This window comes from Equus quagga, chromosome 13 (assembly GCF_021613505.1).
Source record: "Equus quagga isolate Etosha38 chromosome 13, UCLA_HA_Equagga_1.0, whole genome shotgun sequence".
Lineage (NCBI taxonomy): Eukaryota > Metazoa > Chordata > Mammalia > Perissodactyla > Equidae > Equus > Equus quagga.
Window position 1 is genome coordinate 69,020,223 of NC_060279.1, and position 27,347 is coordinate 69,047,569.

Genomic DNA, 27,347 nt, shown 5'->3' on the forward strand with positions numbered 1-27,347 from the left:
GCATGTGATGGGTAATACTAATAAAAGGAATTAACAGTGGGAGAAATTACAACAAGGTCGAGAGGATATTATATTCAAACTTCAGGTAAATCCATACTAATGTTTTGGATGGAATGCGTGGAAGGAGATTGCAATTATTATGGGAGACGCAGGTCCACAAAAGGGAAACTTTGTGTTTTAGACTGGGAATAATGATGCTGTTATTTTTTTCTCTTCTAAGGTGAAGCGAAACTGCCCTCCACTCACTCCCTGATCAATCTCACCCTGGGCAGCCTGCTGGATGATCAGCATTGGCATTCTGTGCTCGTCCAGCGCCTGGGCAAGCAGGTCAACTTCACCGTGGACGAGCACAGGCACCGTTTCCACGCCCAGGGAGAATTCAATTACCTGGATCTTGATTATGAGGTGTGATGGTTATGTTTCAATTCATACAGATTTTGTGATGTGTGTGTGGCGTTGCCATGCCAAAGAAAATCCACTGTAGAAAACCTCCCTTTCAGAGTACGTCAAAGTCCTGAGGAAGTGCATCCCAGGGTGACCTAACTCCCAGTAACAGATTTGGGAATGTACTACTGAGACTTCGTCTTGCTCACAATATGTTTATTTATCGTTATAGAGAGAGATGATCTCTTTTACCTGCAATGTGTAGTCACAGAACGTCACATGTAGGAAATCTCTGTGGGAGATCTCATCACCACAAGTACACACAGAATGTGTTACATGATTTTTTTGTCCTATAGAGCATTCCTGAGCAGTGTAGATTTAGGGAGAGGATGTAGAATGAATAGATTAATTAATTCATTAACCATCGATTCAAAGGCACAAATACCAGTGTGTGCTAGAAATGTATAAAAAATAAAATGTCATTATAATTGGCTATATTATTAAACACAGGTTTCCCATGGATAGAGATGCATTTTTATTCACCAACCAATAAATATCAAATCCAGTGTGATTAGCAACTTGTAAGAATAATCAAGCTCTAGTGTAAATAAAAACTGAATGCTTATATATTTGTTTTAAAATCTGCATCTTAATTTTTTTTAAATGTTCATTTGAAATCAACAATATGGCAATGTAGGCTGATGAAAAATTGATCTATCGTGATTACAGCTATAGTTGCTAATCATAATTATTTAAGCAGATTATCAGAAAATCACTAAACAATATTATTGATGCCATTTTTCTTTCTAAGATCAGCTTTGGAGGGATTCCAGCACCTGGAAAATCAGTGTCATTCCCCCATAAAAATTTTCATGGTTGTTTAGAAAATCTCTATTATAATGGAGTGGATATCATTGATTTGGCCAAGCGACAAAAACCACAGATCATTGCTAAGGTAAGAGAGTCTTCACGTGAATGAATGAGTAAAACTATGTGGCTTTTCCACACAATGAAATTGCTCCATTTTGGATTCTCATTTGATATGATATTTTAGAGGTTATCCTTATTCTTTTACACTTTTCTCTGCTGGGCAACATCCACATAAGGGGTTAATTCTTCTAAGGGAGTTATAATTCACGAGGCATGATTATTTTAGTTTTCTATGAAGTAAAGTGGTGTTTTTTACAGCTGCTAATTTAATTTTATTGTGATATTATTACTCCTAGGAGACTAATTTCCTTTGCTCTGTAATTTCCTTAATAAGCTGTTCCCTGACAAACTCTCTAAACAAGCATACCGAGTTCCCGGAATCGGATAACATCCATGTATATTAGAGAGGCATTTGAAAAACTTGTATTTTGCCATGGTCATTCATAACAAATGAAAGAAACTAATAGTCTTTTACAACATTGCCTCTGCCAATCTGTCCCAGTAGCAGTGTTGGTCAGGCTGTGTTATATTCTAATTCTGTGGAAATGAGGCAGAATTTAAATATAACTGTATTAGTCAGGGTTCGGTCAGGGAAGCAGCCTCATTATGGCTTTATGAACAAGGGATCTGTTTTAGCACTTGCATCTTAACAATTGTCAGAGATGCTGGCGAGTCAAGCCAGCTGTCAGGAAGAAGAGAGGGAACAGAGTGAAGGAGAGGCAGGACAAGCCAGAACAACCCAGCTCCTCTGTGATCACCCTTCACTCTTCTTGATCACACACACAAAACCTTTGGAGGAAAATGGCCGGCGTTTCACTTCTGACTCAAATATCAGCACGTCGCTCTTTTGGTTAACTTTTAATCAGAACCAGACAAAAAAGGAGATTCTAGGAAACCTGGTTTCCAGCTTAACCAGCTTGATGATCGAAAAATAGCCGCGTCTATCCATTTGGATACATTTCTGGAATTGTTCAAAATTCAAAATACGTAAAGTTAAGCTCATGTTGTCAGCAAATCCTGTAGCACATCATGGGGATATTTGTTGTTTACAAAATATTTTATTCCTAATTCTCTGTGGGAATTGATAGCGTTTGTATGACTATACCATCCAGCGAGATTTTTATTGTTTTATAAAAGGGAAAATGATTTAAAGATAAAATAAAATTATAGATAGACGTGTGTGTTTCATTGGCAAAATGAATTTCCAGAAACTGCTCAGGCAACTAACACTCACTCTTCTTTGGCAAGAGGACTTGCTGCTTGTAGGGCAGTAGGTAGCTGTCCAAATGAAGCCTGAGACCAGACTGCAGCTGGTAAAGTGTTTCCACTTTTCCCGGGTTTGTCAGTCATATGAATGCCTTTGCATTACAAGTCATGCAGTTCACTCTCCCACTTTTGTTATTTCATTCATCAGGGCAAGATATTTGTCCACAAGGAAAGCTAGTTCACTTTTCACAGAATCACGATAGAGCCAAATGTTTTTGCTTAATCAAGACCAAATGGTTTAATTCCAAAGTGTATTCTTCTAAGTAAAGTTGATTTCATTGACCTCTCAAATCTACATTTGGAAATTTTGTTAAAGGTTATTTTCAGGAGAAATGAAAACATTTACCTTTATTTCTGAAGCATGTTAAGGAACATGCTTAATTATTTCTAAATAATTCAGACTTTAAGTTCTTTTAAATCTTTAAATATATATTTTACTCTAATAGCAAAGTACTTTTTACATACAGCATTTTAATGGAAATGTATGGAATTCTAATGTGTCTTGAAGATCTATTTTAAAACCATTAGATGAGAAATAATACATGTAAATCTGATGACAAGTACATGATAAGAAAAAGACAAAAATGGTTTAAAAAAAAAGAATATAAGGAGAACATTGTAAATTGTAGCGTCCGGTGTAAAACCTTAAAAAAGAAAGGAAAAATGAAAAATAGGCAAAGGATATGAACGACCATTCTGAGGAAGGCAAGTCCAAAAGAACAGCAAACTCATGCAAAATGCTCAGATTCACTGTTAGTGAGGTAAATGCCAGATAAATAAGAATGTTATATCACTTTCGCATTTTGTCATTGAACGTGTGCAAATTTAAAAGATTTATAATACCTGTTGCTGCCAAGGATGTGGGGGAAAGGGTATCCTCCTCTGTCACGGTAGAAATGTAGAGTGTTTTAACTTTTTTCTTTTGGAAAAGAAGCTGGAAATATTTAGTACAACATATAGGCACAGTGGTTCTGTATTTAAAATCCTTTTCTACAGAACTGAAAATACCAGAACATGCAGAAACATGCAGAATTATGTATGCCGGCATTATTGGATTAGGCAAAACCTGGAAACAAAGTGAGTGCACACTAACAGGAAAACAACTGAGTAAAAACTGGAGCATTCACGTAATAGAGTATTATGCAGTCAATGAAAAGAAGGAATTAGGCTTATGCCAGATAACTCCAAGGGATTTCTATAAGGTATTTGTTAGTGATAAAATCATGGTACAGTAAAAGATGTAAAACAGGGCACCTATTTTTGTAAATCAAATAATGCCTAGCATATAGGTGTATGTATTCATAAACATGTATTTAAGTGTGTGTGTATTACTGAAACTATGTATATATATATATATATATATACACACACACCCCCCCCCCCCCAGATGATTCAATAGGAACAGAGAAAGATATGGAAGCAAAAACAGTAGCTCATTAATATTGGCTATATTATGGAGTAGGTTAGAAGTCAAAGGAGTGGGAAAGTAAAAGATAAAAACACAGAGTTGGCTTAAATACATTTTTATTGAATGCAATTACATTCAGTTAGATGCCTTTATGAAAGGTGAGAGATGGGGAGAAAAGGATTTTGCCCAGAAAACCCAGGGAAAGAGTAGCCTGACCATAACATCACTGGATTTGCAGAAGCTTTAAGATGCATAGCAAGGATTTGGATTTTCACGTTGAAAGCAATTTGTCGTTGTTTTAAATCGAGGATAATTCGAGATCGATAAACAGTCTTTGTGAATATGTCAGTGTCGTTACTAACGCTATGTGAGAGTCGTTCTTGAAGCTTTTCCTTTTCCTTTATTCTCAGGGAAATGTGTCCTTTTCCTGTTCACAACCACAGTCTGTGCCTGTGACTTTTCTGAGCTCCGAGAGTTACTTAGCACTGCCAGGCTCTTCTGGGGAGGAAGAGATTTCTGCCACTTTTCAGTTTCGAACCTGGAACAAGGCAGGACTTCTGCTCTTCAGCGAACTTCAGCTGGTTTCAGGGGGTCTCCTCCTCTTTCTTAATGATGGAAAACTCAAGCTGAATCTCTACCAGCCAGGAAAATTACCCAGTGACATCACAGCAGGTAATAAGTGTATTCCTGCGAGCGAAGCATATGGATTTGAAAGATTTCATTCTCTCTCTCCCCCTTCTCTGTAAAATTTTATGCATAACCAAAAAATTAATATTTGTTTAATAAATGAATACTTGAGTTAATAAGATTATCAGTACTCTTCCTGAGAGGAACTCGATTCCAATTTCCTTTTAAATATGGCTCCAGCACTCGCAGTTCTTATTAACCAAAGTGATCGCTGTGGAGGGAATAGAAATTTCCTTCCATGACCATCTTGCCCACACCAGATAAATCAACATATCCTGAGGAAATGTGTTATGGGACAAATGTGAAAGACTGAAATGGACCCAAAAGTTTACTGAGTGTCTTCCGTGGAAAACTGGGCTTGTCTAACACAGCTACTAGTCTTATCTGGTCTGTGAGAGAAAGGGAGAGGTTTTTCTTGGATCTATATCTATATCTGTATATTAGTGTGAATGTAAAACGTAAATACTTAGTCAAAGTAACTTCACTTGCTGATGTATTCTGTACAGAGTTGATATATTTTGGGAGGATGAAAAGACTCATGAAAAGTTGCTCATTTGGCACCAAATGCAATTCTCTCCACTTCTACGCATTACGGTATCATTTCAGTGATTAGAAGTAACATAATTAAGGAGACTGTACGAGTGTCTGGAAAATTAATGTCTAATTTAGGTCAGCGCTTTGGGTGAAGGATATTTTTGTCCCTTCATTAAAATTATATAGTTCTTGACAAGAGAGCTCCATCACATTTTCATATATATGGAATAACACCCAAGCCAAGCAACTAGAGGTCACATTGGGGTAAATTGCTACATCAGTTTAATAAATGATCTTTAAAAACAATTTAAAGATGCCATCCTACTACTCCTCTGTATTAACTATGACCAAAATTAATAGAATATGACTGGGAGAGGGAAAAAAATTAAAATACAGTCAGAAACTAAATGTAAGAAAAGCAAGTATATAAATGGATACACAAATGCTTAGTCTTTGTGTATCTTTTTTGTTGTTCATATATCATTGAAGTTTAAGTGTTGGAGCTGAAAGTTCAATATTAATTATGATTTTTAGGAGGTACTGTGCTGTGAATTTTTTTTTTTTCCATGAGGAAGATTGGTCCTGAGCTAACATCTGTGCCAGTCTTCCTCTATTTTTGTATGTGGGATGCTGCCACAGCATGGTTTGAATGGTGTGTAGGTCCATGCCCAGGATCTGAACCTACGAACCTGGGGCTGCCAAAGTGGAGGGTGTGAAGTTAACCACTATGCCACTGGGCTGGCCCCCTGTGCTGTGACTTTTTAATGTGATGCTCAAAATGTGGTAGATTTGCAGCCTTGACAAAAGGAAATAAATTCATCAGTGTCATATTAAAAAGTGAGGGCCTAAGAATGTAAGCTTGCCATTAATGTGTAGTTTATTGTGATGTGTTTGACATCCTCTGAACTGGGTATATTCACAGCCTAATTTTCAGCATCTTAAAGAAACTACTTCACTACAGTATTACTGTACTGAGCCCCATGGAGCTACTTCATTTCTAAACTCTTTACCGACATGTATGTTTGATAAATTACTAGGTGTAAGTCTACATAGAATACCCTGAATGATTTAAAAATCTCTAAATTAATGTTTAAATTCATATGCGATATAATCCATTATGATACCATATGACAATGCGATTGTTTTCATAGTTAAGAATAGGGAGCTTAGACTAAATAGGAATGTCAATAGCAAAATTCTTATACTGCAGATACCACAAGTAGGCCTTACCAACTCCCCACCACCATTTTTCCAGTTTCTTTTAAAATATTGATTTTTGCTAGTTTCAGTGAGGCGCATACATTTTACCTTTGAAAGTAGACTGTTTAAATGGTAGTTCGGTGGGTGGTCCATTTGTCTTCTCACAGGGAAAGATTTTCTCCTGGACACTGTTTGGTAATTAAATCAGCTGTGAGAATGTGTTATGATGACTCTTTAAAGAGAATCAAGTATTTATTGATGGATCAGTAACATATTATATTAAATCTGTCCATTTTATAAGGATGGTTCAGTTTTCTTTCTTAGTACTTATAAAATACTAATCACATGTTTTAAAAACTTAAAATTTTTATCTCTTACAGTGGAATAAAAATTAAATTGTATTGAGGAAGAACTGAATTGTGCAAATGTTTGAATTATCCGGCTACATTTTTAATGTGATGCACAGTTTTGGCAATTGTCATTTGGAATTCTTTGAAAATATTATGTCAGCCTATATCACTTTTGAAATATTAAGATATTATATTAGTCTAAATTATAAAATGTATTAGCAGTACTACAGCATCTGTCATCACACAAAATATTTTCAGTCCTTGTCACTTTCATAGAAGTCAAAGCAAAAATCATTTAGATGGGATCAAAAACCCAACAAACATTACAGTTATATTTTCCTATTCAAAACAAATTCTCTGTTGTCAAATTTGGGATTTTTGCTATGGTTTTAGCATTTCTGCTGCTGCTTTTCCCTAAAGGTGAAAATCAGGCTGTAAACAAGCTTCTTGCTCCCGTGGGCAGGGCCTGCCAGGTACAGGCTTGCACAATACGAGATGCACATTTTTCATTTACTAGACATTTGTGCTTCCTGTGGCCGGCCGTGGAGTAGCCCCACCCCGGAGCAATGTTTTTTTTTAAATTCCCCTTTCTTCCCTTTCACTATTGGAATATGCCTACCTTTCAGATTATAACCTTGTCTCTCCCTTAAAGTCCACTTTCCTAAAGTGATTGGCACCAGTGACCTCCATATTTTAATCTTGGCAAGAGCAATCTGGTGGGCTGGATCTTTAAGTCTGGTTAGTAGATGTAATTGGTGGAATTGGAATTCTGGGGCTGTTTCAGAGCACTGAAAGGTATTTGGAAGCAGGGAAACCCCTTCAGTTGTTCTTTGAGTAATGGCCTATGTATAATTGCCTTTTACACTTTTGCAAAGAGCCTACCCTTACAGTGGGGTTATTTTTTCTTTATAATTCTTACCTTATGGATGTCTATTATAGTCTTACGGGAGGGTGATGGTGGCTAAGCTGTCACCATATTTCTGTAGCAATTTAGGACTGGTACTTGAAGAATATGTACAAGAGGGAGCACATAGAAACCTTTTTCTTGCTGCTGTATTTTGTGTGTTTATGTGGTTTGGACCTGAGAGAGAGAGAAAGGGGGAGCGGAGGGGGAGGGAAACGGGGAGGGGAAGGGAGAGACAGAAGGAGGTGTAGGAGGAGGAGAAAAAGAAGGAGAAAAGGGAGAGAGAGAAATGGAGAGGGAGAGATTTCTAGTAAACAACTCGATTCTCTCCTGCTACCTACAACTGCAAACACTTCCGTTTATTCTTCCGTTCTTCCATTGGAATTGTCAGTGTTTTCCACCTAAAGACCACAGTGATCACCCTGTAATCAAACGAGTTGAGTTTATCGCTTATTGCAACAAGGGAACACACATCCTGGGGAGGCCTGGAGTGTCTCAATACAAGGTGTTAAGGATGACTTATTATAGGATTTTGGGTAGTGTTAACTGATTTGTGGGGATGTTTCAAGGAAGTGGAAAATTGCTCTGGATTAAATGCTGTCAGAAGCTGAGGGTAACTGTATGATTAGCTATCTTTGTAAATCTTATCTAGAAGTTTGGAAGAATGAAATAAGGCTAAGGCTGTAATTGGTAAATAACAACAACAAAAAATTACTTGTCGTTCATATTATCCAAGGGAGAATAGTTTGGTCTTTTTGTGGTTTGCACAGTATCCTTGCTTAGGATGCTTGTCTGTGCTTAGGCAAGATTATAAAGTAGCCTTGATTATTGTTTTGGCCCAGTTTCATTGTCGTCACAGAGTGACCTTGTCTGATATTGGCATTCTATGAGATTGTTTATGTTCAACAGGAGGACACGAAGGCCTTGCTCTGAGTACCAGCCAACTTTCACACCACCAAGGCCTCACTGAGAGTGCGAGGCCAGTTCCTAGCTGTTAGGACTGCTTTTTTCTCTCTCAAAGTTAATTGTCTATTGTGAGCAAAAAATAAGGGGACTTCCTATGCCGCAGCCAGGGAAGAGTGTGGGTTTTGGAATCAGCTCACCAGCTGGATATCACCTTGGGTAATTTGTTTATCCTCCTTGAGCCTCATTTTCTCCACTTAAAATAAAAATAATAATAGCTGTGTTGAAGATTAAATGACACAATGCATATAAAGCACACGGTCCCTGTTATGAATAAATAATTCAATAAACTGTTATTATTATTATTTTATTATTATAATAACAACATGCCCCTCCTCCAGACTCAAAAGTTATGAATGGTGGGAGCAGTGTAGTAGGATTAGCATTTAGTTACCTAATGTCATGCAAGAAAAGTACAAATGCTAGCCTGGGAAAAGATCAAAATTTAAAACTCTAAGTATTGTTTCTCCTGAGCGTGTATTGCTTTTCTATCATCGTAAAGTCAAAAAATCGTAAGTTGAACCATCATGAGGTGGGGACCGTCTGTCCTTAAAAAGAAGATTTTGATTAAAAAATTATCCTTTTTATTATGTAGAATTAGGTGAAATGAATTAAATGGTTCTTCCATTATTTAATTTGAGTAATAAATTCCACTGATGGGTATTAAGTCTTCTCATCATAGGTGAATGATGTCTGGGGCCGGCCCCGTGGCCAAGTAGTTAAGTTCGCGTGCTCTGCTTCTGCAGCCCAGGGTTTCGCTGGTTCGGATCCTGGGTGCGGACATGGCCCCACTTGTCAGACCATGCTGAGGCAGTGCCCCACACAGCACAATGAGAGGCACTCACAACTAGAATATACAACTATGTACTGGGAGGCTTTGGGGAGAAGAAGAGAAAAAAATAAAAGAAGATTGGCAACAGATAGCTCAGGTGCCAATCTTAAAAAAAAAATAAGTGAATGATGTCTATTAAATGAGGGTCTCCTACAAACACAGAATAACTTCGTAACCTGCTAGCTGGTTTGGTGGGTGCATTTAACTGTGTCAAATTACGGAGTGGGTTGTCCTGGCGGTCGTTTGTTCTTGATCTAAATCGGCTTCTGTACTGACAGAAGATGTCCCTGAGCCTTTGACTTAATCCTGCTACCCGCCTAACCCTGCAGTTATCTGGAACATTGCTACTTAAATGTGGTCCCTGGACTAGCACTGGGTCAGTGAAATACTCCTTACTAAGATGGGTATAAAAATTGAGATTAGGGCGAGCCCCCTGGCCTAATGGTTAAGGTTGGTGCACTCCACTTTGGTGGCCTGGGTTCGGTTCCTGGGTGTGGACCTACACCACTCGTCTGTCAGTGGCCATGCTGTGATGACAGCTCACATACAAAAAGAGCAAGATTGGCAGTGGATATTAGCTCAGGGAGAATCTTCCTCAGGAAAAAAATTGAGATTACGCTCTTAGAAGCTGATAGAGCGATAAGATTATTGTCACAAGATCTAAGTACATAGTCAGTGGGCTTGCATTTATATGTCTTTATTTAATTTTTTAGTAATTCATTTTTATTGAATTTTTTTAAAGTATCAGTCTGCAATAGATCAGTGCCGGGGTCCCGCCCCGGCGGAGTCCAGGTTCCTGAGGGATGGACGGCGTCGGCGCAATGAGGGAGGGGGAAAATAAAGAGGACGTGAGACTTGGGTTGGTGTTAGCAAGTCCGACTTTACTGTGCACAAGTGTCGTTTATATATTTTTCAGGATTAGTACAGAAATAGTTCTACAAATATTCTCAGAGAGATAAGGAAGTAAAAAACGAGCACAAGAATATTTATTAGCATTCTGTTCTATAGAGCATAAGGTTAATGGTAGTCTTCTCCGCAATTAACTAGTGTTTGTTGTCTCTAAGCTAAAGGAGATAGGTACCTAGGCGTCTGTTGTAATTCATGGTAAAGTTAAATCAAAGAGAGAAGGTCCAGGCCTCTGGACAGGACAGCAGTCCGTCTGGTTACATCCTGGTGGAGCCATCCCTGCCTCCCTCAATCATTTACGTCATTAGTGTAGATGGTTAATGGGAACAAAAGGCGACTCCAGGGTGTCTTATCCCCAGGGCTATCTGCATTCTCAGCGGGCAGTTAAACATCTTTACTTTTGCGCGCCCTTTAGGGGGTGGAAGCATTCCTTTGTCTTTTAGATTGTAGAGCTAACAGTCCCTTAAGTACACTGCTGGAGAAAGTATCACTTTGTTAGTAAAGTAAAGGGCTGAAAAGCTAAGCTAAACTATATATCTTCAAGAATAAAAAAGAGAAATAAGTATACACCTAACCTTGATAGAAAGCATGCATATAATTCAGAAAATATCAGGGGTGTCGGCCGTCCATCCTTCACCGAGGGGCATTCTTGCACCCCTCGGCCCTTCTACTCACCAATTATTTATTATTTATTGCTTTTAGGAGAAAACCTCTATAACATTTTAACAGAAAGCAGAAGGTCAAGAATAATATATAGATACTTCTTGATCATCCAATTAACCAGCAAACTTAGAAGGACGATGCATATGTATATTTAGACAAAGAACTGGAGGGAGAAGGAAACATTAACCAGATGGAGGCCATAAACCTAATTCGACATCTTATCTGGGCAGGATTCCTTTCTGATTGTCTCAAATGGGACTGTGTGCTCCTCCATTAATTAACTGAAAAATATCTTGAAAGTTACCTGCAGGTGGTCACATTCTCTTACTATATCTAATTTTCCCAGGAGGTAGTGCCTCCCAAGCAGCCACCCAAAGGAGTGAAAACTGGAGGTTAAGAAAGGAAAAGGAATGAAGGGCAATTAGAAGCAGCACAGGTTTCCGAACTATGTGAGGGGCTGGCCGGTTATTCTTCACCAAGGGGCGACCCTGCACCCCTCGGCGTTAATCGGCTGGACCCTGTCAAACAGCCGATCAAATGATGTAGCCACGGCTCCCAGCAGATCAGAAAAGAAAATGTTCACCACCACAGGTAGTTGGAGAAGAGCCATCCTAAAGCAATGGAAAGCCTAAGATGAAATAACGGGAGTAAAGTCGCGTATATAGGCACATCCACGCTTTGACGTAGAGCTGGTAGAAGACGTGGACAGGGCAGGGAGAGTGGGTAGTGTCTGTATGTGTGACGCAAAACTCAATACAAGGATTTTCACTCTAAATGTATCCTCTAGAGGAAGCACTGGATGACAAATCTGGGACATTTGATTTATTTTAGTCCAATCTCATACCGTCAGGGATTATATAACTCTATTCAGCTATCTATTTCAGAGTCCAATCTTAGAAAATGTGTCTAAAAGTATCTAACCTCCATCCTTCATTTTTCAGTTTTTAGGTCTTTCTCATCATCTTTCACAAACCAAAGCAGAGTTGGGTCTTTGGAAATCTTTTTTGCTTCATGGATATAATGTAAAAATGAGCTCTGGTGCCCAGGCTGGAATTTGTGTTACACTAAATAAGTCCAGGGCAAAGAGCTTCATCGTCTAAGGGAGCTTCCGTGCATTTTCTGTCTGAAAGCCTGTGGTCAAAAATAGCTGGGGAAATAAAGAAATTGCAAGTATTATCAGATCCATGACTTTTTGGTTTAATAGAGTACTTACATTTTTTCCGCTAATTTGATCTGCAAAATCATACAGAGTTGAATATTCAATGGATGTAAATAAACCTTACAGGTAAATACACAATAGAGTTGCTTAGATTCCACCTGTCTGCTGAGTATTTAACCACAGAGCCCCTGGTAGGCTTACTTCCCTTTAAGAGGGAAAATACACATCATCTCATGGATTCATGACACTGGGACTGCCTTAGAAGGGACTAGAGATTGTTTTTTAGAGGCAATAAGAAAACTGATTTTTTATTATAGCAACTTTTGGTTATATATATAAACCTGTAAAATACAGAAAAAATATAAATATGAATAAAAACAACCGCAATTTTCTTGCATGCAATAATTACTGTTTATATATAAGATATTTCCTTTCAGTCCTTTTCCATATTTATCCAAAAATTAGGAATATAATTGGAATCATATATAGAGAGTCGATTCTCATTATTTGCAATAGTTATTATGTTTTCTAAAGTTGTTGTGAACACTGAATTAGCAAATACTGAATCATTGCTCCTAGAGGAAAGACCGGGTTAGGTTCCTGCAAGCCTCTGGTCACAACATTTTTGTCAACCAATCAATACATAAAACCTTGTTTTATGTGTGCTTCTGTTTAAAGACACCTTATGTGATATATATTGTTGATTCAGTAACATTGAACTCATGACCAACAGCACTATAACTCAGTATAACTCATGTTAGATGACGAAGCTTATCTAACACATATATTTTCTCCATGAGGCACCTCGCAGCCTTCTTGCATTTAGGAACACTAGACAGTACTTCCTCACTGTGCTTCAGGGGCCTTTAAATGGCAAGATCATCAACAAAAAGCACAAAAATGTGAAAAACTTGTTTACACAGGAGAGCTGAAACAAGAAGCATGCCCTCATCTCAGCTGGAAACACGTGTCAGTCAACTCAAATTTTTCTCTGCTCTACACATTTCTTTGAATGATTTCAAAAGTATCCCAAGTATTGATTTGGGGGTTACAGATAAATTCTGGCAAGAGGTGAATTTGCAAGTATGGATTCTGCAAATTATGAGGGTGAACTGTGTAAATAGGATTTTACACACTACTTTATTTTTTAACTTTGCATTTTACCGGTGAACTTTCAATATTCATTATAGTTTCTTCAAATATTTTTGTCATGGTTGACTTCATATACTTTGGTAAATATTCTACTCTAATATAAAAGATGACTACATAGAAGTATAAAAAAAGCAGATAAATCATTTTATCGAGTAGAATTTGGGAAAATATCTGTGCTCTTCCCAAGCCCCTCTGCATGAAAGATAAATTACATGATAAATTACATGATAAAGTTAGTCCATGCCAAATACTTGAAAGATTTTTAACCATTTAGGATCGTCCAAAGTTGGGATTTTTTTTCTCTCTGTGGTGGCCCTAAGAAAGGAAGACTATAATGCACCATTTTCCCCATAGAGGGTGCTGAGTTCCCACCTGCCTTTTCTCTCTTCCTTTATGTTTCCTTTTAATAGGTCTGAGTGTTGTACTTGATTGAATGATGTGTTTATTGCTGTTTCTAACCAACTTCACTCAATGTTCGCTGTTGAGATCTCTTTTAACCCATCTTATCTCCCCCAGGTGCTGGATTAAATGATGGGCAGTGGCATTCCATCTCCTTATCTGCCAAAAGGCATCATCTGAGTGTGGTGGTGGATGGCCAGCTGACTTCTGTTGCTCCTTCCCTGGGGCCTGAGCAGATTTATTCAGGTGGAACCTATTATTTTGGAGGTAAGAGAAGAGGTCAGGCCATATGGGCAATTGAACCATATTTGCAGTTACTACCCCTGTGTCTTCGGGAAGTCATCCTGTTTTCACCTGGTTCAATGCTACAGAATAATTTCTCACTTTCTTTGAACATGGAAATGCGGACGGGATCAAGATGACAAATTGTGACCTAAAATGCATTTCTTTGAGGTGGACTTACTTATGTTTGCAATTTCAATAATGAGCTTGATTGCAAATGGGCCACCCTCTTCAGTTCTTGCTTTCAAATTTTGTTATATTTTCCTAATGTTAAATGGTCCTTATATGCCTTTTTCTGATTTTATGGGCTGATTTTTTTGCAGTGTTTTCCTGATCATGCCTCTTAGGTCCTCTGGAGCATCCTTATTGCTTTCCTACTGCCCAAAGCAGGAGGGCAATATTATGTCAATGAACAAATAATCTAACTTAATTAGCCGTAGAAATCTCTCCTCATTGCTGAGTAATAACGCACTGATACATTTGATGACATTACAGCATCAGCCATCAACACCAGGCCTCTCTCTCAGAGAACAAAAACAAATGAAGCCTTTACCTGCCCAGTGGATATCTGATTGACCTAAAAGCTTGGAAAAGGAAATCTTGGAAATAGAAATGAATCTTTAGCACTGGAAAATTAAAATAAAATGTTCTTTGCCGTTAGGAAGGCAAAATTGTAAAACTGTTAGTGGTAAGACTTACTTCTAATCATCACTTGAGTTGTTTCTTATTGTTGTTATTTTCGATTTTAATAGTTACTTCTGTCTGCAATCACTTTTGAATTTGGTGGAAGTAGCCCAATCTTTATTATTCATCAGTAAAATACTAATTACTTTCTAGGAATTGACGGTAAGCACACAGACCATCAATCATTCTTCTGTTATTGAGAGCAAACAAACAAATGAAAGACCCAACATAAACCATTACCGTGACAGTCAGCAGAGTGCCAACAATCTTAAAAGATATAATTGCTTCCTTTGGTGAGATTTGCTCATTTCCACACCAAGATGTTTATAAAACCTTGTGGAATATATGATTGATTTTATGACAGTCCATAAGAACATATTCCTTTAATGAATGGTAAAATATATAGAACAACTTAAACAAGAGCTTTCACTTCAAAGGAAAAGATTTAGAAGCCCTAAAAAGAGATACGAAAAAAAGAGGCATATTGTGAAATGTGCAAAAACAAAAGACCGGATAAAAATAGCAGACTGGATAAAAGTTCAAATCATTAAAATAGAATCATTCTGAAAGTATTTTACGTCCTTCATGTTCAGAGTTAACGATGCCTACCTATTTTTTGTAGAAACTTTGCTTGCTTTATTTATACTATAGTATTATTTTATTGTGAAATATATCACGTGTGCATTCTATTTTGCTTGTTTTTCTTATGATACATATGATATACACCGTTATATCTGAATAAACTTTAGCTTTTTGAATAGTTTTAGATTTACCAAAAAGTTGCAAAGATATACAGCAAATTCCCACATATCCCATAGCCAGTTTCCTCTCTTGTTCACATCTCACACCATATATGCTTTTTAAAGAATACTAATTATTTTTTTAAAATACACATCTACACGTGCCTTCCCAAGCTTAGAAAGATAATATTACCAACACTCTATTTGTCCCTCCAGGATCACATCATCTCCCCAGGTAAACTTGATTTTGAATTCAGGATTTATTCTTCTCCTCGTGTTCTTTATAATTGGAGATCTATTAAAGTGTCCCTAAGTTCCTAAACAATATACTGTGGAACCTTCCATAATAAAATTCAAACTTCAGGAGTCTTTAAAAAAAATAACCAATCTCAAGTTTACTTAGATGTCTCTGTTTATTAATCATCTTCTCTATCAGCATCCTTCAGCACCAGAATATGTTTGGCGTGAGATTCTGCTGAGCACTAAATACATGCCCTGCAAACTCCAGGGCACCCGAACATTTCCAGGGCTGGGAGCAAGGGTCCAAAAGAGAGCAGGAGGCCTTCTGCTGCCCCACCTCGCCCTCCTCCTCCCAGCCTGTGCCTCCAGGTACTGGTAGAGGGGGTTCCCCTATGGAAGCCCGCTTAGGACTTTTGGGCTGGGAATTCTAGATTCTGGGAGTGGACTACAGGGGAGAGGGTTCGAGCAGGCTCATCACCTTCCCTGATGAGGCCTCCTGGGGCCTGGGCCAAAGCATGGCTGGAGGAGGGCTAGAATAGAATCCTAAAGTGCAGGACTGGCCCTGGGGCCCCAGTTGCCTAAGTGGGGTCACCAGCTCTTCCCAATTTTGGCAATGAAAGCCCAGAGTCCCAGCACAAACTCCGACAGTTGGTCACCTTTTATCTAGGTCAAGTCTTTTCTTGGGTAGTTAATTCTTCAGCCAGTTTACCTAATTCAGGTAAGTAAACATCCTATGTTCTGAGACACTTCCCGTCAGTTCTCCTTCACTTCTCTCTCAGTTCAACTGCAAGTTTCCAGTTATCTTAGTGGCTGCAATGCCCCACTGCAAAGGAGCATCTGTTCCAACAGCCTGGATTGTATTTCCCTTTGATGCCAGTCTTGAGAGTGACTGTCATGTTGGAAGAGTGCACTGTTTCTGGACTCACAGTGTCCTACATATGCCATGCCAAATTCTACTCTCTGTCCGTCAGTTTTCACTTTTTCTCCCCCCAAAATGAGTGCTTTTCAAAAAGCCAGACTGCATTGTGCTCTACTTTTATCATTTATAAATTATAAATTTTAAATCTGAGCTCTCCAGACTGAGGATGGATGAATGTCTAATTTCTGTATATTCCTCTGTGCAGTCTTTGTGCTATTGAATAACACACTGTGTAGCGCAAGCTGGAGATACTAAATCGTGTGCAGAGTTCTCACACTCCTGCTTGTGTGAGTCAAACATTCTCCGTCCAGTGAACTGGCGACACCACCATGAAGTCAAATCCGACGTCTCACTCCTGGCACAGTGACACACAGTGATAATTTATCTGTCATCCTCAGAGGTGCTTAACATGCTGACTGCCTCTGGTAATGGATCCAGCCATTAATTCAGCATTAAGTATTCCCCAGAAATCTTCACATTTTAGAACTTTCATCTCAAATGGGTTCAGTGCTGAGCTTCCCTCTGCTATTGCCTTCTATTAAATTGTGGATGCCTGTTATCATAGGCTAATGAGACTGACATGGCTTGAACCCTTCTTTGTTCTTAGAATCTCTTGCTTATTAAACATGGTGGCTAGGGCTATGAAGTGCCTCATGATATGATGCTGTGCTTTCTGTAAAGTTCCCTGACCTTTCCTGGTGACTATGAGTTTGCTTAGTTTTGTTCCCCACGGGCATATTGCACAATTTATTTTATTCTGAAATAGTTTGAAATGTGTCAGGAAACGCTACCTGGAGAAAAGGAGATGAGCAGAACTGTTTATATTCCTGGCATGTTGTAATTGCCCCCAAATATGATTGAACTGTTGTCCTCTCAGTTTTTATTTTAACACTGTTAATTGGTTAATAAGTCATCTAGAAAACATATTGAGATTATGGTAACCATATCCTACATCACAGAAGAATTTTCAGCACTGAAAATGCGTGTAGTGCCAAGTACAATAAATTGATACTAAAAAGCTTTCATCACCTTTTCTTGAGATGTTAAATTTGAAATTTCACAGTTAAAATATAATATTTCAATGTGCCTGATAACAGTTTTAAATATGAATGCTGGCCTTTACTTGCCATGTCAATGTATTTTGTTAGGCAAACAAAACATTAGGGGAAAGATCCTCAGTAAAAATATTTCTTTATAATGGAAGTTCCAAGGTAGAAAACTAACATGGATTGTATCAGAATTAGGAAGTTACTGATTGACTTCTTATTCTTTGAAATTGGGATAGTGGTTGAAAACCGTAACGGCAAAGAAAGATTAATGAAAAATACATAAATATAATATATGTGTTTATATGCCATAAAATTATTTATCTCACTTGAATAGAGAAACGCTTAGAGCATCGATAAGTGCTAGACAATAATGGTTGATATTATATTTCTTTATTACCTAAATAATTAGACACTAGTCTTAGATAAATGTCTGAAAACCGATATAAGTGGAACATTCTTTTATGGGGCAAAGAATAAATAAAATCAAATAGTGAAATGTTTTGGACGTTAAGATGTAATGATTTATTAAAATGTGTGTATATGTGGCTCTTATATGCATATGAAAATAAAGCATTTAATTAAATAAAATAGTTGGTAATTTTATTCCAAGTCAATATAACTCCTTTGTCAAATAGCTTTAAAAACAAAGGTATTTCACCATTATTGATTTACCTTTTCTTATCTACAGTGCACATTTTCATCCTTTATGCTCTTCTTTTTTGTGTTCCAAAAGGCTAAGTTTTTGTGTTTAAGTGGTATATAGCTGAATACTGCTGGCTATCATGTTTCGGGTTCTGGAGCTAATAAGCATATTTAAAAAATATGGAGCAAGTTAACATCCTTGCACATAATTACTAAAACAGTAATAATTTCTTATGAATCCCATGATAATAAAAAGAAATACTTTGTATGAATTGCAATGTATAATTTAGATCAAACGAATGATGACTTCAATGGGCTTTTTCTCCTTTGAATTCTAAGAAATAATCAAATGCCTATTTTATTTTTTTAACGAAGTATTTTATGATACTGAATCCTGATTCATTATGATGTCTCCTGGTTTTACTTTGTTTTGTTTTGTTTTTCTCAGGTTGCCCTGGCAACAGCTTTGGATCCAAGTGTAAAAATCCGCCTGGTGGATTTCAGGGCTGTATGAGACTCATCTCGATCAGTAACAAGGCGGTAGATCTGATTTCAGTTCAGCAGGGGTCCCTTGGGAACTTCAGTGACCTTCAGATAGACTCATGTGGAATCACAGACAGGTAAGGACAATTTCATTCCTTTATGTCGACATGTCCGTTTTCAAACTTTTCGCAGCAGATTGAAATTCATATATAAAAATGAACATTTTTTTCTTCCTCTTTCCCACCATCATCTGTTCCACAGGAAGTGGATTATATATTTACTTTAGAAATAAGGACAATATGCCTTTAGTTTTATACTTCATGTTTGCAATGATTAAGTTTAGATAGAAGTCATATGACCGTGTTATTTACATGTACACATGCTAACAATTCACAAAAGATAATGTTGATGCTGCTATAATTTTAGGTAGGTAAAAATGTAACAAAAATATGTCATTAGACTCAATGGATAAGGTCACGCTCAGTGATATTGATCATCAGGTACCGATAAGTCAGAGACCCATCTGCTTAGTTATCACACTGGCTTTTACTTCCCTGACAGCTGAATCATATTTTCAGAGGCTTAGGGATTTAACTGGTTGCTGTGCTCCCAATGTGTGCCTTTAACAACCCATTGCTATCTTCTCTGCGGGGAAAATGGAAAGAAACCTCTCCTCTGGAAAATTTTGGAGCCATAGTATTGATCAAGGTGTAAGGCTGATCCCATAGTTTCAATAGGAACCCTGGTATAGGACGTAAGAGTGCGAGATTTGGGAGTTAATTGTAGAGGGCGAGCAACTTTTAAAATAATAATTGATAGTTAATAATTTAAAAGTATTTTTAGGCATGGGCAACATTAGCCAAATAATCTTGCCAGTCATGCTTTATTTTCAAGGCTGTTAATTTTAATTATTGAGTTCAATGGAACGTCACGGCCACTATAGATTTAAAAAAACTACACAGAGTGACAAACTTAGCCCCTATCCTGTAGTAGCGTTCAGTATATATTTTGAATAAATACATAAATTCTGAGTTTTAAAAATACTTTTCATTTGTGTGAAAGCTTTTATCCACATAAACACATCTGTTTACATCTGATAGACCGTTTAATCCATCAATGTCTGTGGTGCCTATTTTGAACACTAATGGATATTGTTTTTGTGTAGAAAAAAATAATTATAAACTTCTTTAGCAATGGATTAGATGGACATCACTTCCTGTCTATGAATATGCATTTATTTATTTAACCCAATTTGTAGATAAAATAATTCTATTATGGAAGGTGATATGTAGAGGGATAATTTAGACAATAAACCTCAATTGGCTTGATCTGGGGGATTAAATGACAGTGACCTTCCCCGTAGTTACAGCCACACCAGCTCTGGAACCTGAATCCTGATTTTGGGGAGGACATGTAGCTAGGCTGCCTGACCTGCTCCCTCAAGGTGGGGCTCACTTGGAGAGGTGGGGGGCCCTGCCTCTGGGAGGTAACAGCCATTGGGGGCCACTAGAGAGGCTCAGTCATCCACAGTGAGCGGTAGAGTCATACTGACCATCCCACATCACAGAAAATTCCTTTGGTATAAGTAGATCCATACTTCTCCAGTGTGGATTTCTCTGAAGCTGCCATTTTATGTAAGGAATCCATGTTGCCTACCTTCTGGAGCTACACACTTGTAAAACAGAGTACAATACAGCACAGTTGGAGAATGTATGGCTTCAGTGCCACACCTAAAAAACAATTTCGAGAAAGAGTGAGCAAATTATGGATGGATCTAGATTACACATGTTGGTGTTTTTTAAAGAAAACTTTATGCTAACAGTAACTCTAGCAATTTAAAAATAATAATAAAAATCAAAGTAGCTTTTATATTTGTATATCATTTAAATTTTCAAGTGTATCTCTAAACTCATCCTCTAACACTCAGAAGAAAACATATATACATTTATTTTGGTCTTACATGCGGTACCCATTGACATCGCTTCCAAAGCATTATTAGAATCTTATTTTTTAAAAAAACTCTGTATACCAGGCTCTATGCTAAGCACTTAACATGAATTACTGTTTAAGTTTGGGTGTCTCAGTGACTGTGTGGAAGGAATATGTGAGTGTGTAAAGAGTGTGGGAATGCATATGTGAATGACCTTATCGGTGTGTGAGGGTGTGAGGACAGTGTGGATGTGTGTGTGTGCATGTGTGTGCACATGTATATGGGTTAATGTGTGAGGGATTGTGTGTGTGAGGATTTGTGTATGTAAGGAGCATTTGGATATGTGAGTTTATGAGTGTGTAATGTATGTGAGAGACTTGTGCAATGACTATGTTCTAAAATTGTTTTAATTTAGTCTTCACAAAAACCCTTAGAACCTGTTCTTAGTAGTATTTTTTTTTTCTTGTAAATATGGAAACAGATGCACAGAGAGGTGAAGTAAGTTAGCTAAGATGTCTTGGCTAATAGGCAGAGACCAACGTCAAATCGAAGCCCTCTGATTCCAGGAAAGTCCCCGAAATGTCTCCCCCCCATGCCACCCAGCCCCCCTGGGTGCACGTTAATGTTTATGGTGGTTAATATTTGATCTGTGTATAATAAACACATAATTTACTGGTTCAATACATTGCAATTAAAAGCAAACAGGAGCATTAGAAATATATTTAAAAATCTGACAGGAACTTAAACAATGTAGTGTAGTTCTTGTTTTACTGTAACTAACTTTAAGTTGGATCAAACCTACATATAAAAGTGTGCATGCATTTACACATATGCTCACACTCATGTACACACATGAACCAGCAGTCATTGCACTCTGCCTCTCATGCACACATGCACACGCATATGCTCACTCACATATCCCAGAGCTCCTTACACACACGCTCCTGATACCCACCGTCACATACCTCTTCGTCCCTCACTAATCCATACAAGTGCACACTCACACCCTCACACACCCACACCATCTTTACACACGCATCCACCCATTTATAAGATCATTCTTACCCTCCTTACACACACACATCTTCCTCACACACACTTATCTAGAAGCCCTCTTCTTGTCTTCTGTGGACAGGCAGGGGAGGTGGCCCTAAGTCAGGAAATCTGCGTGGGGAGTGACTGAGGGGTGAGGGCAGTCAGTCCCTCAATGGTGGTGAGGACAGAGCTGCAAAGGGAGCTGCCGACCATGTCCCCATGTGCATGTCCCCGTAACTTGGGGCAGAAACCCAGGTGGGGCTGGGGCCACGGGCAGGGGTAGGGGTGACAGTTGTTAGGGCATAAGTATTTATTAGGTTGCTTGGACCTAAACCACTTACTAAACAATACTTTTAGGTATATCTTTTGATATCAGCTTTTTGAGAATATCAACTCATTGGGGAAGGTCACCATCTCAGCCCTGACATTTCCTATGCTTCCCTGAGTGCAATAAGGCAGAGGATGTGGTGTGACAGAGACTCCTGACAAGAATTAAGAGGCCTCTGTGTGACAGTGTTCACCATGGTGACCTCGGCAGGCCCAGCACCTGCCTCCTGGCTTCCCAGCCTCCAGCCTTCACATCTCCATGAGGCTGTTCTCCCAGTCTGCTTCCAGCACCCAGTCCTTGGGGTTGGGCCTCAGGCCTCCATCACACCATCTTCCCTTCAGGCTGGTCCTTGTCTTCCCTCCGGTCCTTTACCCTCCCTTTCCTCTCCTCTGAGGAGCTGCGTAAGCCTGCCCTCCTTCCTTCTCCCTTGTGCTGCTAACACTTGGTTGGAAGATCATGCTATTATTCTGTCTCCTGTAATACTGAAGCCATGGCTTGTTTATTTGTTGGGGGGAAAAACAGGAGATAGTGCGTGAGGGGCTGGTTCTTGTTGATTTCATAGTTTTGAAGAAGGATATGAGATTTGAATTCAGGTGGTCACCATGATCCTGGGACCCATAGGTACCTAACTTTGTTTAATTTTCCTAAATGTGATAATGTTATATAGATTTTTACTTCAATATCATTAATTCCAGCCAAGTTTTACATTATGTGAAGGTCTTTTCAAATTTAAATTGGAATGGACAGGGATTCAGGATATACCAAAATCATACACGTCACTTCAGTTTGGGGCATGTTGACGTATGCATTTGTTCAAGTTCACAAGTAATGAAAATAATGATGGGGATGTCTAAGGAAAAGCTTTGGAGGCTACAGAAAATGGGTCAATGGATTGTTTTACTTTGTATTGGAATGACTACTGAGGAGAAAACTGTAAATATAATTGCTTAGAACATTATACGAGAATCAGTACATCATTATACAGTGTAACTTGCCAAAGGTTACACACTAATAGTCAAATGGAACTACTGTATGATGAATTTAAATAAAATCCACAATCCAGTCTTTCACATTGTAATTAAAAAATGTGAAAAGTCAAGTCTAACAAGAGTTGAGGAAAAGGGATTCATTATCTTTCAGCAGCAGATCAAATAGAAACAGCACATGTGTCACGAAAATTAAAGAGTCACTTTTTAGAATTTTAGGTATAGCCACTTATATCTGCCTCCTTTTAAAACATCCCTTGAGGTCTGCTAAATAATAACCTACTCTATCCTTTTTCTTTTCTGATCACCAACTAGGATTGTTATTGTTTTAATTTTTAAAAATTTCCCTCTTTCTTCTAGATTGTTACTGATTTGAAATGCTTAAAAGATTAAATACATCATGAAACAGTCTTTGAATGGATTCCTGTGAATCTATAAAAATGCTGAAATATATATAAACTTAATTGGCATGGAAAGATGCCCATTATTTATTTTTGAATTCTTAAAATGCAGGTCATAAAATAACATGTATGTTATGATTATCTTTGTAAATATATACACACACGCAAATGGGTATATATTTATGGATTTATAGTGGCAATTTTTATATAATGAGATTGTAAATTATATTTCTCCTCTATTATTTTCTGGATTGTTTGATTTCTGTATGGTGGATATCTGCTTTTTATAATTAGGAAAAATCAATAACATTATTTTCAGTTAAAATTGGAAAAATCCTATAAGCAAAACACGAAGATCCCATCCTTAATTTTAATGAAGAAGGTGGCAGAAACGCATCATGAATATATCTTGACAGGTTTTGTAGTTTATTTATTTTTTTATTCTGAGATGAGTGAGAGCATTTCAAGCCTTGGTCTCAATGTATCTTTCAATGTAAATTCTAAAAAAGCGTCAACAGTCGGATCAGGGCTATTTGAGTTGGTAATAGAAACTCCCCAACTTTTGATCCATGGCGCCCTACATAGTTCACTAATGTTTTCACAGTGTTCTAAGCCAAAAGATATACCTAACAGTTTCATTTAAAAGTGGCTTAGGTCCAAACAACTTTATAAGTATTTGTGTCCTAACAATGATTTAGTAACCCTTTGAAAAAGTAATATATATATAATTTGAAAAATATTTTAATTTTATTTTTAATTAAACACAACTACTTAGTAATTGCACGTGTTTACTTGTTGGGTATTGTGCAACTTTTCAAAGCTGGGGATCACATCATGCACTGCCACCCTCAGTTTTGTTCAACATTGATTTGACATGGTACTTGTTTTTTATCAACTACTAAAAATCCAGCTTCTCAAAGATAGGACATCATTAAGAGAAATGTGTTATGATCGAATGTTGAAATTGAACCACCTCAAGCTAGTAAGTGGTACAATGTTTGACAGATGTTGAGTATATCTGTATTTCCCTTGAAGATTTAAAATATCCTGGGAGCCCCTGTGAGTCCGATTCAGCACCCTAGGGCACCCTGACACCCTGCTTGGAATTTGTGTGTCTATAGGTACACCTTCAACACTCTTGGGTGTATATGCTAACTGACTAAAGATGACTCTCCCTCCTACTTCTTTCCTTCCCTCTTCTGTATTCCCTCTTCCTTTAATTATTCAGCGTAATAAATCAATATGATTAAATGTTGTTATTTTATGTAAGCTAATGATATTTCGGGCAACATATTGAATCAGTGGTATGTCGCTTAAGCCAAGAAAGGGTTCTGATGTAGTTGGACATGTTGAAAATTAAGCAGTCACAACTACCTGAGAATTGGTTGAAATCTGATGAATTTATCGATCTAAGGTTTAGTTCTGTGATTAAAGTGCCATAACGACAGACTGAATAACCATTAGTCATGTTAAATTTACTCTTTAGGTTACTGTAGACATTCTTCTTTCACATGGCCATGTATAAATGATCAATATTGTGTGCTATCTCAAAATGAAAAAGAGTGACTGTGTCTGCACCTTCTTTTAGGTGTTTGCCCAACTATTGTGAACATGGCGGTGAATGCTCCCAGTCCTGGAACACCTTTCACTGCAACTGTGCAAACACTGGTTACAGGGGAGCCACTTGCCACAACTGTAAGCCAGACACACCTCCTTGTTCTTGCCTCTTCTGATTTCCTCGTTCCATCTCCCTTTTCATTGCTGTGTGTATATATGTCCATGTGTGTGCAACCATGTATTGGAATGTACAACCCTGAATTTTAGTATCCAGTTGATTTCTAGATTATCTTCAGTCTACACCTCCTTTCATAAGGTAGTCAAGGTAACTTACAGAAATAGGTGATATAAAACAGGATAGAAAAGAGAAGGCTAGCTGGCAAAGGGAAAATATATATAGAAAACAAAAGGTAGCTAAGGATGAACATAAAATACAATGCAGAATAAGTTCCTGTTAATGAGGGTAATGAGGATAAGGATGTTGGATAATGATATTAATCATAATAGTTAATTTTATTGAGTATTTTCTAAATGCCAGGTGTGGGTCTAAGTATTTTATGTGTCCCAACTCATTTAATTCTGATGACCACCTCAACCCTGCCAGAATTGAGACTGGACTCCTGGGCTCCCAGCCCTGGGGGCTCCTCAAGGGGATGATCAGAAGTCCTGTTCAGGGCTGGAGAGGGTGTGAGCAGGAGGAGCTCTGGGCTCCACCTCTTGAAGCCTCCACCAGCACAGGCAGAGTCGTTCCTGGGGCATCAACTTATATATTGGCATGCCTCAAGAGATCATGAAGAACATTTGCTGTTGCTAAAGCCGTACCTCATGTAACCAGAGGCCAAGCTACTTGACCCAGGTCACCCAGCTGGCTGCGAGACAGTATATTTTAATTTTTTATATCTCCCATCATCCCCATTGTAGCACTAACTCCAACAGAAAACTAATTGCATGTCTTTTAATTGACTCTTTATTTTTAATTGTTACCAATGACTGAATCCAAATAAAAACACAAACAGCTCTGAGGAAAAAAAATCAGATGATAAATAAATAAGGTGTTTTCATCTGTGGGCCAAATTTATCCAATCCTTGAGTTAATTTATTAGGTTCTTGAGCGGGTAGTCTAAATGGAGCTGAGGATTTTTTGCCAGTAACCATTCTAAGAAATGGGCCAGGATGACAAACCTGGTAACAGTGAAGCCATCACTATTTTCCTCATGAGTAGAGGAGGGGGCAGGGATGGGGTCTTTTAAAAGATTTTATTAGAAAACAGTATGTTAAACTGTTATGTTATAAAATGTCCAGCAATGTGCGTAAAGCAAAAGTACTTCCAATTACCCTCCTCCAATCATGTGTCCTGTCTAATACCAGCCCTCACTCCAAAGTTACATGTGAGTCTGCCTATATCTTTCAAGGAATTTATGAGCATTTGCGTGTGCGTATAGAAATGTATAAATGAACCCTTTTTATGTGCCCACACAAAATACAAATGTGACTGGAAAGCAATCCGTGCATATATTTCCATCTCTGTGATGTATAATAGCAACCAAAAAAAGCCGTCAGGTTGTGGAGGAGTGGAGAAGCAGAACTTGTATGATTATCTGCATTTTTGTAACACAGAGAAAATTAGTTACGTTGTTTCATATTATCTAAAAACTCATTAACATAATTTTGAAAAATTTAGAATAGATCAGGGAAAGACATTCAGGGGATGATTGATTTCTTATTTCACAGAATACAAAGCTTGATGGAAATTATCAGTACATTTGGCTGAGTGTTCAATGAGAGGTTGCCTCACATACAGGTCTTAATTTCAAATCTTGTACATGGCACATATGTAATTGTATAATGAAAAACACCCTATGGATCAAGACACATTGACACCACTTGGGGGCGTAATTCATATAAATCTTTCCTCTGCTTTGAATTTTAATTATCTTGAATTCTCATTACAGAGCATTAGAGGAAGTTTCTTTTGTAAATTAATTTTAAAATTATTGATGAGGAGCTTTGTAAATCGTATTTGTTTTATGACAAAAATGATTTTTATCTATAGATAATTTTATGTGAGAAAGGAGAATAGTGACAACATTATTTAAAACTTTTCTGCTGCATAATTATTGGGTAGCAAAGATTATTTAAGGAGATTGTATGTTGTGCTTCAGATGTTGGGTTCTGAGAAGGTGGTACTAGAATTAGAAATGCTGAAATGAACGTCGAAAGATCCATTTGGATGGATGTCCAAAATGGATGTCACATTATACTTGTAAGTGTCTTAACATTAAAACACCTACTTTCTCTTTTGTTTTTGTACCTAATGTAAGAATAAACTAAATT

General features: G+C 37.7%; 1 protein-coding gene across 1 annotated transcript in view; it reads left to right on the forward strand.

Annotated features, from left to right (window-relative positions):
- The window catches only part of CNTNAP4 (contactin associated protein family member 4), a 195,497-nt gene that overhangs the window by 99,142 nt on the left and 69,008 nt on the right, over positions 1–27,347 (forward strand). Inside the window, exons 5-10 of the mRNA XM_046682909.1 lie at positions 221–405; positions 1,196–1,339; positions 4,399–4,660; positions 13,855–14,004; positions 18,742–18,913; positions 25,045–25,151. Coding sequence (XP_046538865.1) covers positions 221–405; positions 1,196–1,339; positions 4,399–4,660; positions 13,855–14,004; positions 18,742–18,913; positions 25,045–25,151 — 1,020 coding nt within the window. The remainder of the gene's footprint in view (positions 1–220; positions 406–1,195; positions 1,340–4,398; positions 4,661–13,854; positions 14,005–18,741; positions 18,914–25,044; positions 25,152–27,347) is intronic.